Genomic DNA, 16,633 nt, shown 5'->3' with positions numbered 1-16,633 from the left:
AGGCCTTTAGTTGAATTGACCATATCAAGGAATGATCTTAAGAAAATGGGAATCTGAAAACATTTCAATGTCCTCACATGAAATTTAAACATAGTTTATTTAACATGTCACAGTCCAGAGGGAAGGGAACATGGCAGCAATATTGCCATCACTATAGCAATGATTCTTCCTAGAACACAGACATAAAAAAGTAAACAATCACAATGTGTGCTCAAAATATTCTCTTATACAAAGTGACTTAGCCACAAACATACATAAGGAATCTTTTGTTATATTTAAATATCATAGCAAATATGATTGCCAGGTAAAAGAATCACTTAAAAAGGTATCTCATGCTTTGTTCTTCATCAAACTATCATCATTTAGTGATTTAGTAATGAACTATTTCTCTTTTACACAGGAGTAAAATTAGGCATGTTATGGAAAGTATATTATTACATCTCCAGGCATTTTTATACTTAAAATATGCACAAAGGCCTGTTCATATTATCAGAGAAATAAAGCAGGGAGAAGGGCTTATTATTTTTCTGGCACAGTATTTCCAAACTGAAATTTTCTCCAGAGGGTATAATTAATATGAGTATATATGTATGCCCTGTTCATCCATGCAAGCTTAATAGCAGCAGCTGCTGTTGCTTCCTGTTATGCTGTGGCATTGATATATCAAAAAAGGAAAAACTGCAAAATTTTGGGATGATTTTCCTACATTACTACCTCATTTGGTCTCCATTTATGTCCTCCTTTTGACCAAATATCACTTTTGCAAATTTTCCCCAGTTTGAGTATTTCCCATGATTATACTAAGCAAATCAAATCGTTCCGGTCTGTTATCTCGTTGAAATTACTACATCAAATGATTTCGCTTAGAACAGTATCTTCTTTGTGTATGTGGGGTGGGGCATCTTATTCACTGGCATGCTTTGTTTGGGCAGCACTTTTTTCCAAATACTCAGCATGCTTTGTAAAGGCACCGAGAACATGCTGAAAAAATAGCTGTTGGCACTGTAAAGGACAGCAATCAGATCAAACATATGAAAGTCTTATACTGATGTATTTTCTACTTGCTTACTGTTATTACTGTTCAGAAGCAGATACACAACTGTAATGTATACAAAAGTTCATGCCACAAATATGGTTAGTCTTAATGTGCCAGGAGGCCTGCTTAAGGCATTTTAAATGAAATTTAATTTGATTTTAAAGGTAGTTCTGATAATTGCTTGCTTTTTATTAATGCAGAAGTAAAAAAAAAATGTGAATATTATAGCACAAATGATGATTTCAATCAAGAGGCTGTTTGACCATAAAGACTATTCCTTTTTGACATTAGATACTGATGAAGAATTGATTTCTCCTTGTAAATCCATCATCTCTTATCATGGTTTCCCCCAACATTTTCTTTTCCACAAAGGTACTCCACTGAACAGGAATCATGGAATAATTCCACAGATTATTTTAATTGGTAGTAAGTAGCGTTCGCCATTGAGAAGTTTGCCATTGAGATGAATTGACCAGCATGGTAATTCTGGAATTATGCACAGGACTTCATTCTGGATGGAACAGGGTCTATAACTGCAATATGAAGGCCCTATGGAACACAGTTCAATCAAGTACTGAAGAAACTCCAGTCTAAACATTTCTATACTTGCCTTTCAGCCAGACATCTTGCTTAGATTGGAAAGCTGTGAACTCACAAAGCATCCCTGGCCTGCTCTTGAGTTGCCGTAGGAAAGGGGGGATGGGAAACCAATGAAATGTCACAGCAGCAAAAGACAGATGCACATTCCAGACTTATCTCTCTCAAGGCTGTATCCCAGGTTACTCACAGCAGTCGGAGGGAGAAATGATCTCTACAGCCCGTAAAAGTGTTCCATCGGAGAATGTGATTTATGACACATCCTGGGGAGAGGGGGGGAAACAGGGTCATAATTGGGCTGTAAATTATGTGGGGTCAGAGTTGGCTTCACTTGAGTATATGCCGACATGTTCCTCCTAATAAATAACTGGATTTCTTTTGAAGCTTGGCTCGAGGCTCATGATAGCCCAAAAGAAATAAAGAAGGTGATATAAATAGGAGAAAACTACCTGGGCCTGAAAATGACAGACTGTCTTGATTTTCAATGCTCTGTCAGGTACCCAAAACAATGGAACATTAAAAACAGTCTTGCAACTCTTCTTAGTGATCCCTTTCTGATATTATAAATTATTATCAGGAAGGAAAATAGATTTAACCTCTCTGCCTTCATACTGATAGCTCAGAGAATCCAGGTAAGGCAAGAATCAGATTAGGGCAGATCCCTGTTGCGCCAGAGAAGAATTAAAACTGTAATGAGAGAAAGAAAGATGGAAGCAGGCAAGGAGGGATAGTTTTAAAGTAAGTATTTCAACATAAGGTGGTCCTTATCAATGGGGGTGGAAGGCAAAAGAAAGGATTTTGAGAGAAAAGAGCAGTGGCAAAAATAGAAAGCCTTGTGGGAACAGGAATGCTGTAATACCAATTTCATATCTACTTGAAGTCAAAAATTCTATCTGACTCCTATAATGAACCGTCTAGGGAAATAAATGAATTGGATAGAAGAAAGCCTTCAATTCCCACTGTTAGAGCAAGGAAATTTCATCAAGGAAAAAAAAGGACCGAAGATATATGAATTTTGTAATATCATTTGGAATGAAAAAATTGAAATCAGCTCTAATGAACTGCAACAAAAGTAAATAATTATTCACCTCACAGCTGTTTTATTCCAAGTTCATTTCATTGTAGCAGCTGCAATAATACGAGAAAAAAAGGGAAACCACTTTTGTGGCCTAAATTTGTAAAAAGAATAGAGGTATATTTTACAGGACACAAGCTATTTTTGATAACTATTTGTTCTCTCTCTGGGTTCCAACATATTAGAATGAGAAATGCTTTTCAGAGATTAGCTTTCTATGACCCAGAAATGTGTAATCTAATCCATTTTAGAGTTCACAGCAAGGGTGGGTTCCTGCCAGTTCTAACCTCTTCTATAGAAGAGGTTTCACAAATCTACTGTGCCATTTAGAACCGGTTCCAGCTCCCTCCCCCCACCATGCTTGCCCCACCCATCGCTCACTGATTGGCTGGCTCACCAATCACCCCACCCACCTCTAAGAGTCCTATCTAAACCTTAAAGTCTTAAAACTGTCAAGTTTGAACATCCCTGCAGGTTTTTTTCTAAAGGGTTAGGGGTGCAAGCGTCGTAACTTGACAGCTTTAAGACTTGCGTGCTTCAATGCCAGAGTTTCTGAGCCAACATTTTGGTTGTTAAGCAAGAGCGTTGTTAAGTGAGTTTCATCACATTTTACAAGTTGGCCATGCCCACCCAGTCACATGACTGCTAAGCCACTCCCACCCAGTCACATGGCTGGCAAGCCACTCCTACCCGGTCACATGGCCGGCAAGCCACTCCCACAAAGCAGGCCACACCTACAGAAGAGGTTCTAAAAAAATTTGAAACCCACCACTGGTTCACAGGTACATTTCATTTCATGGTTGATGCGACAGAATAGTTGGGTTCCACTGTAACTTTTCCTTTATTTAAGAAATGACTTCTCATTAAGTTGGAAGTGTGCCATGGGCTCATTTAAAAGGACCAGCTCTCCATTTGGGTGTAACAGAAATGTAGTTCAAGAGAACAAGATTGTAATGCTGATGGGAGGGGCAAAATCAAGAGCAAATCACTGAATCGATCACTATAGCCTAGTTCAAGAAAGAAAAATCATTCCTCAAACACCTAATAAGATGTGTGTTCTTGTTTTAAAAGATCAAAGAACAACAACAACGACCTTTGTCAGAGCTGTTATCAAGAGATGGAAATAAAACCCGTATCTAAGGATGTTATTTTAGCATTCATGCATATGCATGTGAGTATATACATGTGAGTGTATTTATGCACAGAAAGAGAATCACCCCATAATCACCTTATAATACTTTCTGAATGACCAAACACGGACAGGAAAGCATAAACATTTTGAGTGCTATTCCAAGTGCTTGATGCCAGCTGTTCATCACATGTAGATGAATCACTTACTGAATTGACAGAACACTTGATGAATATGGCCTCATTTCCTTCTTAGAGAAAGCTTCTCTGAGCATATTGTTTGTGCAATCAGTATTTTCTTTGCCAAAGACATATGAATGTGGTCAAATGATCAGCATGTATATCTTTATGTGTATTTTCTCATACATCACCTACAATTCTTTAATTGCATGACTGTGCTTGCTACTATATCAAACAATAGAAACAATGGAATCCAATTAACTGAAATGCAGAAAAAGTAATGTTTTTAAGACAAACAAAACGATTTTTTTGTTTCAATACAACAATTAATGTCCACTGAGCATGTATATATTCTTTTGCAGTGCATGGAATGTAGAAATGAACCAAAAGTTTTGTTACATGAGTTAAGTTGGAAAGGTGGAAGGGAACCAAGAGAATTGTTAGGCAACATTGGAAAGCCAAATCTATGCCTGACTTTTCATACTAGATTATGTGCATATGTCAAACTGATTCTTTATATATGGGAGCATGGGAGAGGATTTCTCACAAATCGGTAAATGGAATTTCTCTATCAATGACTATTTTTATACGTATTTAATGCATTTTTGAATTTTAATGTCTTTTTTTTAAGAATATTAAGTCAGTATACCATATTTGTATAAAATTATATGAACAATTTAAGGGTATTTGGAAAAATTGATACAGGTAGTTCTCATTTAGTGACCAAAATCAAGACTCCTCACAGCAACTCCATTGTCAAGCAAAGTGGTTGCTAAGTGAAAACCACAACTGTGGTTATGATCTTACTTCAGCTTACTTTACTTTACAAATCTTTGAAGGTTATAAATATGAGAATTAGTTGCAAACTTACTTAGAAATTACTGCTGTAAGTGAAAATGGTTGCCCGATGAGGCAGTCGTTAAATGAGGATAATTTCTATTGTACTTTTGTTTTCATCTGCCCAACCCCACCCTAAAAAACAAGTTTATGAAGAGAGAAAAGCCACAGTTGAAGATTATTGTATTCACAATGAGTTGTTAGGTTCAGTGTAAGCTCCGTCAGTGGCAGCTGCTCAGAAGGAAGGGTGGTACTCCTTCTTTCCAGGTCACACTCCCTCTGATTGGGGAAGAAGTGAGGAAAACAGCAGGGCTGCTTTGAAGATCCCAAACAGATGTATGCATACACTTCCACTGGCTACAGAGGAGGAGGAATAGGGCAACAGCAGGAATAGCATTTCTAACTGGTATGTACTTGATATGCATTTATAGAAAGCTATGTACTCCCAGTGCAATCTAAATTATATAGAAACGAAAGCACCCTATGATAGTATTTGTCGGGGTCTTGTGAAAAGAAGAAAATAGGGAGGAAAGTGCATTTGGAGAATGAGAGAAATAGTTATGAGATTTTTTGACTGGTTGTTTTTGCCCTAATAAGTAGTATCACCATTATTTGTTTTAATCCCAAGAGTGAATTTGGTGAGCCACTCAGAGTCAGTTAATTGGAGCAGCCTATAAATTGTGTAAATAATAATAATAATAATAATAATAATAATAATAATAATAATAATAATAATAATAATAATAATATACTTTCAAATACAGATGGATCATCATTTGGAACACAATACACCAGATATCACAGTTGTCAAGGGCCGAAGTGTACAATTTATTGATATCACTGTACCAGGAGATGCCATAGTCGAAGAAAAAGAACTGGAAAAAAATCACGAAATATCGCAACCTGGCCATCGAAACTGCACAGCTGTGGATGAAGCATGTAACAGTGGTACCCATTGTCATTGGGACCCTTGGTACCACGGCAAAGAATTTTACAAAACACATCAAGAAATTGCAGCTTCCTGCAATAACACCAGCGGAACTGCAAAAAACTGCGCTACTCAGAACATCTTATATTTTAAGAAGATACTTGGTTGATACCTAGGACGCTGACAGCAACCCTTATCAACCATCAGCACCAGTCAATGGTATTTGTGATACATTTTAAATGTTCAGTTGATTGAATTTCATGTTTAATGAATAAAAGAGATAACAATAATTGAAGATACTTGGTACTTAGGATGCTGGCAGCAACCTGTATCAACCATCAATACCAGTCAATGGTATTTGTGATGCATTTTTGAATGTTCAGTTGACTGAGTTTCATGTTTAATGAATAAAGTATATAATGATACCACTCCAAGTTAAACAATACTTAGAATGGAGGGAAATGAACTTCCATATGTTCATATTATCTGGAAAAGAAAGAAGATCTTTGATTCACTTTTCAAAAGAAACCTGCCCTTCTATCATTTTTCTTTGGTTATCTCATGCACTAAATTTATGGTGCTGTGTTTGTTCTCAGCTGAAGTAGAACTGAGGATAAAAATGTATCCCTGCCACTGATTTATGGGCGTACCATTAAAGGGCTGAATGAGTTATAAAACATTCTGTAGCTTCAGGAAATCTAATATATTCACAATCAGGATTCCCAGTAAACCTAAAGAAGTTTGTTGTTTCCACTGCCTATAAACATTTTATAAGGGAAAGAATAGAAATGCTAGAAACCATGCATAATTTTATAATTACATGAACTCTGAGGAAAGTAAAAAAATAAATAAAACGGAATAAAATAATAAAAGATGAAAACAAATGGTATGCATATCCCCCCCCCACCTCTAGCAATGTTTATTTTTCTTTTTCTATCTGATGTTCTGACTGAATAGCAAAACAGTTTATCCCCTTAATGCTGTTGTTTAGCAATGAATAAATAGAGCAAGTACTAAAGCTGGCTTTGCACCTACTGAATGCTGCAAGTGTTTGTACTCATTTGATATGCATCTAGCAAAGCTCGGCTGTTCCCAGAAGGCCACTCCGTGAAGGCTGAGAGAGCAGCGCCTGCTAGTGGTACCTGTGAGTCATAAAGAACAAGGAGAAGGAGGAACAGGGGGGAGAGGGGGGAAAATGCAATGGAAACACAAGTCAAAATCAACAAAAGAAGTCAATTCAGAAGAATTATGTATCCTTGTTGAAAGCATGCACTCACACAAATATAACATTATAATAGGAAGTATTAGCTTTTCCTTAGGAAAAACAGCTCAACAATACTGGGTCAGTGTAAAATATGGTACCGTGTTTCCCCAAAGATAAGACAGGGTCTTATTTTCTTTTGACCTCTGAAATAAGCACTTGGCCTTATTTTGGGGGAGGTCTTGTTATTTTTGAGGTGCAGGAGGCGGAGAGTGTGGTCACCACATGGCTGCTGCTGTGTTGCAATATTTTCGGGGAGGGCTTATTTTCAGGGGAGCGCTTATTTTAGCGCATGCGCTCAAAAGCCTGATTGGGCTTATTATCTGGGGAGGTCTTGTTTTGGGGGAAACAGGGTAATATTATGAATTTTATTGAATTTCATTTTGAGCATGCCATTATTTCCAGCAAACTAGCTTAAGAATAAATCAGTAATTGCTTACTACAGGAACTACAGGGAGGCTAGGTGGGAAACATATAGATTTTAAAAAGTAATGTATACATTATTTAGGATCGGAAGAGTTCAGTTTAAAGAATACGATAATCATATAAACTTATAAAGGGACAATATGTTTTCTGATTTATAATAATGCAGCTTGGATTTAAAAGAAAACAGTAACAATACCTGTAGCATTAAGAGGGCATCGATTGAATGCCATATCCCCTGCTGGCGTCCTTTTCCAAACCATTGATATCAAATAATCCTCCGGACATATTTCATAAGGTGCTGCAATTTAAAAACACTGAATATGAATTGTGGACTTGGCAGGTACACATAATAAGATTAATTAATTAATTGAATAGCTTGCCTCCAGGAGTTGTGGGTGCTGGAAGTTTACAAAAATAGACTGGACAAACATTTGACCGGAATGGTATAAAGCTCCAGCCTCAAGCAGGGGCATGAGGCTGTGTCTATATTTTAAGTATAACATCATGTGATACCACCTTGCAATTTCCAGGACTCTTGTAAGTTTCCAGGCAAAATGAACAGGATTTGCTATCCCTTATAAAGGTTTACATAGATGGCCTGACTTTGCTAATCTTCTCTAAATGTCTGGAAACCTGGTCCCCACCCCCAAGGAATGGGCAAGCATATAGGATGAGTGTCCAAACTGAAAGGAATATTAAAATGGTTTGGCTTGCATTCAGTTGAAGCCTTGGTCACAGAATGGAATGGGCTGCAAATGAAGCCTTAGATTGCATTGTCTCTCTGTGCACTGATCCTAGTTTTAGTTTTATAAACAGCTCTGGGAAATGAAGCACCAGAAGAGATGTCTGGAGCATCATTAGAGGAAGAGAAAATTTGACCAAACCTGATCAAGAGCTCATATTTGGGATTATAATGTGATGGGAATGGTGGCAAAATGTCATTGCACTACCTTTATGCATCCAAAGATAGATGTCCAATGACTCTGATCAGGATGGCTGATTCTTTGCTGAGTAGGGATGAATCACAGGAACATCTACTGGACTGCTGGAAGAATATTCTAGTGATCCCAGAGATAAAATCATTTAGATTTGCTGAGAGTTGGATTCCAACTAGGCAAGTGCAGTTGAGCTGCTTGGTGCATGGTCTTGTGAGTTTCCCTGTGTTGGGCTTCAGTCTGTAGCTCCTTCAAACTGTGAACCCAGTCACCTGTTTCTTAGATCCAAACCTTTCCTGGATATTTAAAGCTGTTTGGGAATGATTCATCCAGATTCTCCCAGGAAGTGGGTGATACCTTTGACCCTCCTTAAAAAAACATTGCTGGACTCAATAATCCCGAACAATTTCTTTGTAGTTTCCAAGAAGGAAGGTTGTTAAGGAGGTAGGTGGGCAATAGTTCCAAAGTATCATGGAGAAAATAGATTATGTGGACCCTTTCCAATAAGATTTCAGGCACAAAGTACAAAAACAATCCCGGTCATGCTTGCTAATGACCTTTGATGGTCATTAACAGGATGGTGCATTCATCCTTGTGCGCCTTGATCTATCAGCCAATTGTGATGAACACCTTAATTGAGGCAACATTCAGTACGGTGAAGCTTCACATATTACATGAAACCCAAAGGCTACTGCTGCCCCTAATTAAGGAAGCACAACCTATCAGAGTCAAAACACATTGTGTTTACCAATTTGTAATTGGGAAGACAATTACATCGGCAGAACTGATAGCTGTTTGGCTTTCAAAATAAAGGAACATCTTCCGAAATGGGTCCAAACAGCCTTGAGTAATCCAACAACGGCAGCAAATCATGGCCATAAAATGCCTTCTTCGGCCATTATGAGACACTATCTACAGGGTCAAAACTCTACGTTTAAAGTTCCACTGTGCCACAGGAACTCTCATTTCATGCCTTTTGCTGAGGCGGTTGCCATGACCAGTTTGAAGCTGTTTGAAGAAAAACGGCTTAATGCAGAGGTGTCCAAACTTGAGAACTTTTAAGACTTGTGGACTTCAACTCCCAGAATTCCGCAGCCAGCATGGCTGGCTGGGGAATTCTGGGAGTTGAAGTCCACAAGTCTTAAAGTTCCCAAGTTTGGACACCCCTGGCTTAATGTCAATCTACGCTTCCCGTGTGTGTAAGGCTTGCCATTGGTTGTTTTCCTGCATACATTATAGGCTTAATTAAGGCTCTTGCTAGATATTGTCTCTGAAGCTGATTTTAACCATGTTATTGTCATGTAGGTACTGATGAGTCAATACAAAATGCTTGCATCTACCTCTGTTTATCTTTTGGCTGTATTGTTTAAATTATTAAAAGGAACTACCTGTTTTAAATTGTGATGGTGTCAATCACGGTATCCCTTTCAGCAGAGTTTGGGAGTGGAAGGCACCATATGGTGATTCTCCCCTCTTTCTCTATGGTCTGTTTCAACCACTACTGATGAGGTGAGGAAAAGGTTGGATTCAGGCAGCTTCACCCTTCCTGAGAAGCATCCATATGAAACCAGTGGGTGAGATAAACTGTTGCAGTGCCTACTCTCTGGAATAGTATTTCCCTAAAAATCTGTATGGCTCCCAGCCTGATGGTGTTCCAAAAGGCACTGAAAAGCTCAGCAATTCTTCCAGGCCTTGGGATAGATGGTTGGGGAATCTGGTTTTGTTCTACACATTAGTCCTCCAATTACAACAGTTCATTTACTGATCATTTGACGTTACAATGGCACTGAAAAATGACCGCCTGACCATTTCCCCCCCCCCCCCACTTACGATCAAAATTCAGACACCTGGAAATTGACTCATATTTATAATGGCTGCAGTGTCCCGGGATCATGCAATTACTTTTAGTGACCTTTTGGCATGTAAAGTCAACGGAGAAGCCAGATTCACTTAACAACCATTTTCCTAACTTAACAACTGTGGTGATTCATTTAATAACTGTGGCAAGAAAGTTGTAAAATGGGGAAAATTCACTTAACGTCTCACTTAGCAACATGTATTTTGGGCTCAATTGTGATTGTAAGTCAAGGGCTACCTGTATTTTCTATGGTTTTTTTTTTCCTGGACACATATATGCTTTTTAAAATTTATTATTGTGGATTTTTTATTAGATCAAACACAAAGAGTTGGTGGGTGTTGGCTGTTGTTTAGATCTATGTCAACGTTAAAAAATAGCATATTCATGTATCTAATTATTCTCCTGAACCCAACTGAATTTTGTATTTATATTTCAGCAATTGTTTTCTGAAAAGTATACTAATAATATACTTTTTCTTTGAAGAAGAAAAAGAATTTGCAAAGCTGCCTAGTGGTATATTTGCTTCCAGAATTATTTCATTTTTTTACTTCTAGGAATGCTTCTGAGCACCAACTAAACCCATGCACTTCCTAGATTTTTTTTCAAAAAAATAGATAATTAACCTAGAGTTTGTTTAAAAGTATGCTGATCTATTGCAAAACAAGGCAAAAGTTAAGCAGGGACAGCAAGAGGCATTTTGAAGACACGTTAGAGAGTATGACCAAGAACATTCTGTATATTTGTGCTTTGTGCCTAGTTACATCCCCCACGGCAGCCATTTTATGAATGGACAGCCTCACAATTGCATTGCAAGAGCAGCGAAAAACATGCTTTCAAAATTACAAACAGAAGACGTTCCCCAACGTGCACCTGCCACTACTTTTCTTTAAAAAGGAAAGTTATTCATGTGCCATGAGACTCTTTTAATACATTTACTGTATATAGTAATTCATTTGGTATTTTAAAATCAGGATTTACATCGGCTTCTGTAAATATATCGCACAAAGCTGTGCATTTTTTCTGTGACTACAGCCTCACTAATTCAGCGCGTGAATATTTCTTTGGGACGCTACCCTGGTTTTTTGCCCTGAAATGGCAAACATTTCCACATCTAGTGGAAATGAGAAGTTCTGTGGAAGCAAGAAATGAGCACTTTAACAGATGACAAAATATCCCTACAGATGTTTCTGTGAAGCTAATGTGAAGTGCATGAAATAGGTTGCTAAAATTACTTCAGTCAAAGCTCTTTCAAATCATGTCAAGAAAGCTGACAGTGCCAGAAGAGCAAGAATATATCTTAATGGCAAACATTTAAGAAAGGGCGCTGTTTTCACTTCATCCTAACTGCTAAAAAAGAACTGTTCTGAAGCCTGGGGATTTTTTTTCCCTGGGATTTGCACACAGTGCTTCTTATCCTGATGGCACATAGTTCATTAAATGTTAAAATATTTTTTTTTTCAGGTTCAAAGTACTGGGACTGATCTTTTACAATTTGATCTATTTTGCTTTGGTTTTTTTTTTTTTTAAACCCACACCTCATAATGAATATATGCAGTTATCTATGTGCATAATCAGGCTTCATAAACAGCTTTTTTTAAAAAAAAAACTATCTAAAATAAAGGGATGCAGTGATACATTGCCACAGAGGTAAAAAGCCACCAAAGGAACAAAAAAAAGCTGTTTTATCCCATCCTGCTGCATTTGTTCTTTTAGCTTAATATTAGCTTCCCTCTGTAAGTTCCTACAGTCTATCTTCATTCTTAACTAATAATACCAGGGCTTGAATCTGTAAGCTTTAACATGCATAACACTGTTCTAACAGCGAGCTGCACTCGATTTTGCTTTGAACAGCAGATTGAAAGTGAATTTATACACTCTCTGAATTTTAGCTGGTTAAAACGGGTGGCTGTTTAAGTCCAGTAAAGGAGTAAAACAAATACACAGCAACATCTACAAAATGACACTAATATGCCACTGAGAGAAACAAAAAGAAGAATCTGGCTTTACTCCATATTGGTTTTTTTAAAAAAAAACACGCATTACAGACAAGCCAGTTCTAAATATATTATTTAAAAGTATATTGCTAAATGTATCATTTAAAAGCATATTTTATCCAGCTGCACTCAGCGACAATGAGAATGGAATTCAAGTTATCCTGAAAATTCTACCAAGCATTTATAGTTTGATCTGAGTCTGAGCTTTTCTACATAAAAGTCAGTGTGATGTAGTGATTAAAATTATAGAATAAAAAAAGACCCAGGTTCAAGTCGACTCTCTACCAGAGAACTACACTGGGTAGCTTATGGCCAGTCAGTGTCTTTCACAAGTTTATTGTTGCAGGAAAGCCTGGAGAAAATAATGTTATAGATATTGCCTATATATATATTGCCTCTATATATATATATATTGCCTATATATTATATATATATATATATATATATATATATATATATATATATATATATATATATATATATATATATATATATATATATATATATATATATATATATATATATATATCTGAAGAGAAATGCCTAGCAGACAAATAACATCAGATGATACTATTATTTCATAAGAGTATAGAAATATGTCAGTTTTTCTAATCATTGCATAAGCATGTTACCCATAAGAAAAAGAAAAGAACAATACACAGAATTACTTGTTTGCAATCCTTTAAATGGTGTATTAGGTAGTACTCTCCCCATATAATTAGCTGTAAATTCTGTAAACCAAATTAACAGTGATGCCTTTAAAGTACAAGGAATAGTAGTGAAGAAGGGCAAGGCAGTCCTGAATAGCTATGACAGATCTGCTGAACTGGAAAAGGACTAGGAGAATATACGCTCAAGGCAAAAAGAATGATGTACTTGCTAAGACTTCATCCAATAACTTTTACAGGACCTTATCACTCTTGGTTGGCTATACAAGTGGGCTGATGGATGGTGTCCTGTGTGTATCTATGATTTTCTTGCTACAATTGGGAAGATATGCAATCTCCCAAATAGACCTTTATGCCTAGAAAATGATGGTTCAGTGGTTAGAATGCAATATTCAGGCTAATTCTGCCCACAGCCAGGAGTTCGATCCAGACTGGGTCAAGTTTGACTCAGCTTTCCATCCATCCCAGTTTGGTAAAATGAGGACCCAAATTGTTGGGGGTAATATGCTGGCTCTGTAAACCGCTTAGAGAGGGCTGTAAAGCACTATAAAGTGGTATATGAGCCTAAATACTATTGCTAGTGCTAGGAAATGGATGACTCTAGTACTCCCATTCCATTTATACCTGGAAAAAAAATCAGCCAACACCATCTTAGAAATGTCTGAGAAGCTGAGCTAAAAAGCCATACTTACTATCAGAGGCCAAAACTTTGGCATAAGCTTTTTTCTGTCCACATATTAACTGGGGATGAGGTAGCAAACTTTACATAAAGGTTTTTGATGGTGTAGTAACTTCTGCCAATATTCAATATTCATTTTTTTCTTTGCTAGCTGGCAAATTGGATATGTCTCTTTCAATGATTTCTTCAAATGGATCACCATGCTAGCAGTCGTGGTTCTAAAATATGGTTTCAATTTTATCATCCACTTGCTATTTGACATACTATCATATTCTCTTTATTAATTTTATATTTATTAATAAACAACACATTTATAACTTTGAAATTATAAAAATGTATAAACTGGTTTGGAGCTTATTTAAAAGAAGAAGCTGACTAGAAGTAATAAATGAACAAAATTTGCTTCCAGGAAGTAGCAGCATTTTTATTTTGCCTATTGCTATATTATGCTTGTCCCTAGTTTTGTTTTTGTTAGCCATGCTGTGCAATAATATTAGTCACATTGGGCATGTTGATGGGAAGGGGAAAAAAGAAGATTTCAAAGAAAGAAGGGTTGTGTCATCCCTGCCTACTGAATGGATAGAAAAAGTATCTATTCATGAACTCTGTACTGGTGATCTCTGTCACTGTGTTAATTGGTTTGCTAGCTGAACTGAATAGTTACTGAAAGAGTTATTGCGCAGGTCATAGGTCTTATCAGCAAGTGATGTATTGCGCCTGCTCATCACACATTCCAGAGACTTCTTCCTTTTTGATCTTTGTTCGTCTGCCGAAGAAGGTGGACAACATTTGTTCTTGCCAAAATGTAACAATTAGATAGATTCGTTTTATTTCTATTTTCATTTTATTTTCATATTAAAGTTTGTTTTCATTAGAACATGTTCTCGGTTTATTTTATTTTTTCCGCTTCTTTAGGATATGCTGTTTGGAAAAGCCGTCGATTCCAGACCTCATTAGTTCAGGGTGAAATTTCCCCTGACAATCTCCATTAACAAAATTTTCAAAATTTCTCTCTCCCTCTCCCCCTTTTATATATTTATAAAACAGGTTTATAAATTGCATAAACATCAACAACATCTTGTATTGCATTGGGGTTTATTTTTTAAAAAATCTTGCCAAAGCTTATATGCTCCGTGCTATACTTTGCATTACCTCTGTAGATGCTGTATGCTAAATAAATGAATGGCTTTTATATTGTTGTTATTTGTTGTGAGATATAGGTATAAATACAATAAATAAACAAGAATGATTGTGCACACAAATTTCAGATGTATGGTTGTCACTAACGTAGATCAGCCTTTTTTCTTTTTAGAAAAACCCTTTTTCTGTTACTTGAGCTTTCACTCTTAAAATAACTCTTCTTTTTTTTCAGAATGAAATCACTGTTCTATTTTTACAAAAGTGAAGATGAACTTTCATCTTTGGTTTAATATCTAAGCCAAGGTTGTCCTGCCTTTTGGCTTGCCTGGGCCACATTGAGAGAAGAGGAATTGTCCTGGGCTGCATATAAAATATAATTAATGCACATTGTATAAGTCACATAATAAAGTTAAAAGTTTTCGATTTTGTGGGGCTGCAGTATTAGCTGCCCAGAGCCACATGCAGCTGTGGACCACAAACATTTCTGTTTTATTGGTGATAATGGTAACTATGGAGTATGATTTCTTGACCTAAAGTTGTTTTTAATCAAAATTAGATTAGATCTAAACAATTAAAAAAAAAGAACTCCCCATAAAACTAATAGAATATTTTGAAATTATCATTAATTTATATTATTATTATTTTTTACTGGAGGTGGGTATGGAAGTAAAAACTTTAGGCTGTTTTTTGTGACTTGTCCTTATTTTCACAGCATTTAGAAAATCTTTTTCCAACTCTTATTCAGCTTAGCCTTACAAGAGACAAATTATCCATTTTCAGTTCTTCCCTTTTGCACACAGAAGGAGCTGTTCCATGTTGTGACAAACAATTCCATCAAATTAATTTGAGCAATTGTTTAGCTGACTCCAGAGCCTAGCAGTCTATTTCTTAAGTCGATGCAAGGGCATAGCTCTTCTAGAGCTTATATCCTGGGGATACACAGTCACTTCTGTCCCTGACAAATCGTAGAAGGAATTGCCATTTTGCATGCCAAGCATTCATGTTTTCATCAGGGCTTTTATGCCTGAACGAATCCTCTGAATTGGCACAGTGTAATCTTAGATTATTTTCCTTCAATTATTCTCCTTCACCAGCTATCAAAACAGCAATGATTATATGTTACTGGCCTTATGCACAAAGCTGATAAGCATGACAAAATTTCTTATAAGATCAAAGAGATTTAACTATATGATAATTATAAATCATGACTTGCTGGTCACAATTGCCAATAAATGTACATCTCTAAGGCAGACAGATCCTTAATTTATGCTCATTTCAAGTGTTGCTAGTCTGTAAGATCACAGAAGACGCTGTACAAGTAGCATCACACCTGACTATAAGAGAAGTGATTCTACTTGAATTTGGAGCTGGAATTAATATGTCAATAAATAATCCCTGACAGTCATCTATTATTTTAAATGAGGGGTAATGAGATACTGAAAGGGACTTTCTACCAAAAAAAATGTCAAGAAATAAAACAAGAGGCCCATTGATTAACAGACTGCCTACCAGTAGGCAGTGAAACTAGCAAACTTAGCTCTCCTTGAAGACAACTTATGGAAGTTGTCTTTATCCTGATTAGTGCTTGGATAAGAGACCACCAAAAAAAACCTCCCCAGAAATACAGCATTTCATAATTCCTAAAGAAAACCAGGGTACAGAACTTCATTAGGATTGCCAAGAAAATTATAGGGCTTTGTTTCTGTAATCAAAAGTCATACTTGATTATTTACACAGGCAATACTCCCTCAAGAATTATATGCAAAATAGCTATGAGCTAAAATGACTATATTCAGTCTGGAATTTTGTTGGAGCCTTATTTTTTCCGATTTTCTTCACATGGGGTGATGCTATCTGGGGATGACAGCAGACATATTTCAGAAGTTCTAGA

The 16,633-nt window shown here is 36.6% G+C and overlaps 1 protein-coding gene across 4 annotated transcripts in view; it reads right to left on the bottom strand.

Moving 5' to 3' along the window:
- Nucleotides 1–16,633, bottom strand: part of ADGRB3 (adhesion G protein-coupled receptor B3) — a 514,089-nt gene that overhangs the window by 295,720 nt on the left and 201,736 nt on the right. For all 4 annotated transcript variants that reach the window (XR_014174267.1, XM_081940251.1, XM_081940252.1 and 1 more), the window contains exons 8-9: nucleotides 7,665–7,766; nucleotides 6,817–6,923 (exon numbers count right to left, since the gene is read on the bottom strand). Coding sequence is in view for 3 of the 4 variants with exons in the window: in XM_081940251.1 (XP_081796377.1) it covers nucleotides 6,817–6,923; nucleotides 7,665–7,766 (209 nt within the window). In the remaining variant the exon portion in view is untranslated. The remainder of the gene's footprint in view (nucleotides 1–6,816; nucleotides 6,924–7,664; nucleotides 7,767–16,633) is intronic.

This window comes from Natrix helvetica (genome assembly GCF_964273705.1).
Source record: "Natrix helvetica genome assembly, chromosome: 2".
In the NCBI taxonomy this organism is placed as follows: domain Eukaryota; kingdom Metazoa; phylum Chordata; class Lepidosauria; order Squamata; family Natricidae; genus Natrix; species Natrix helvetica.
This window is presented reverse-complemented; position numbering and strand designations above follow the sequence as displayed.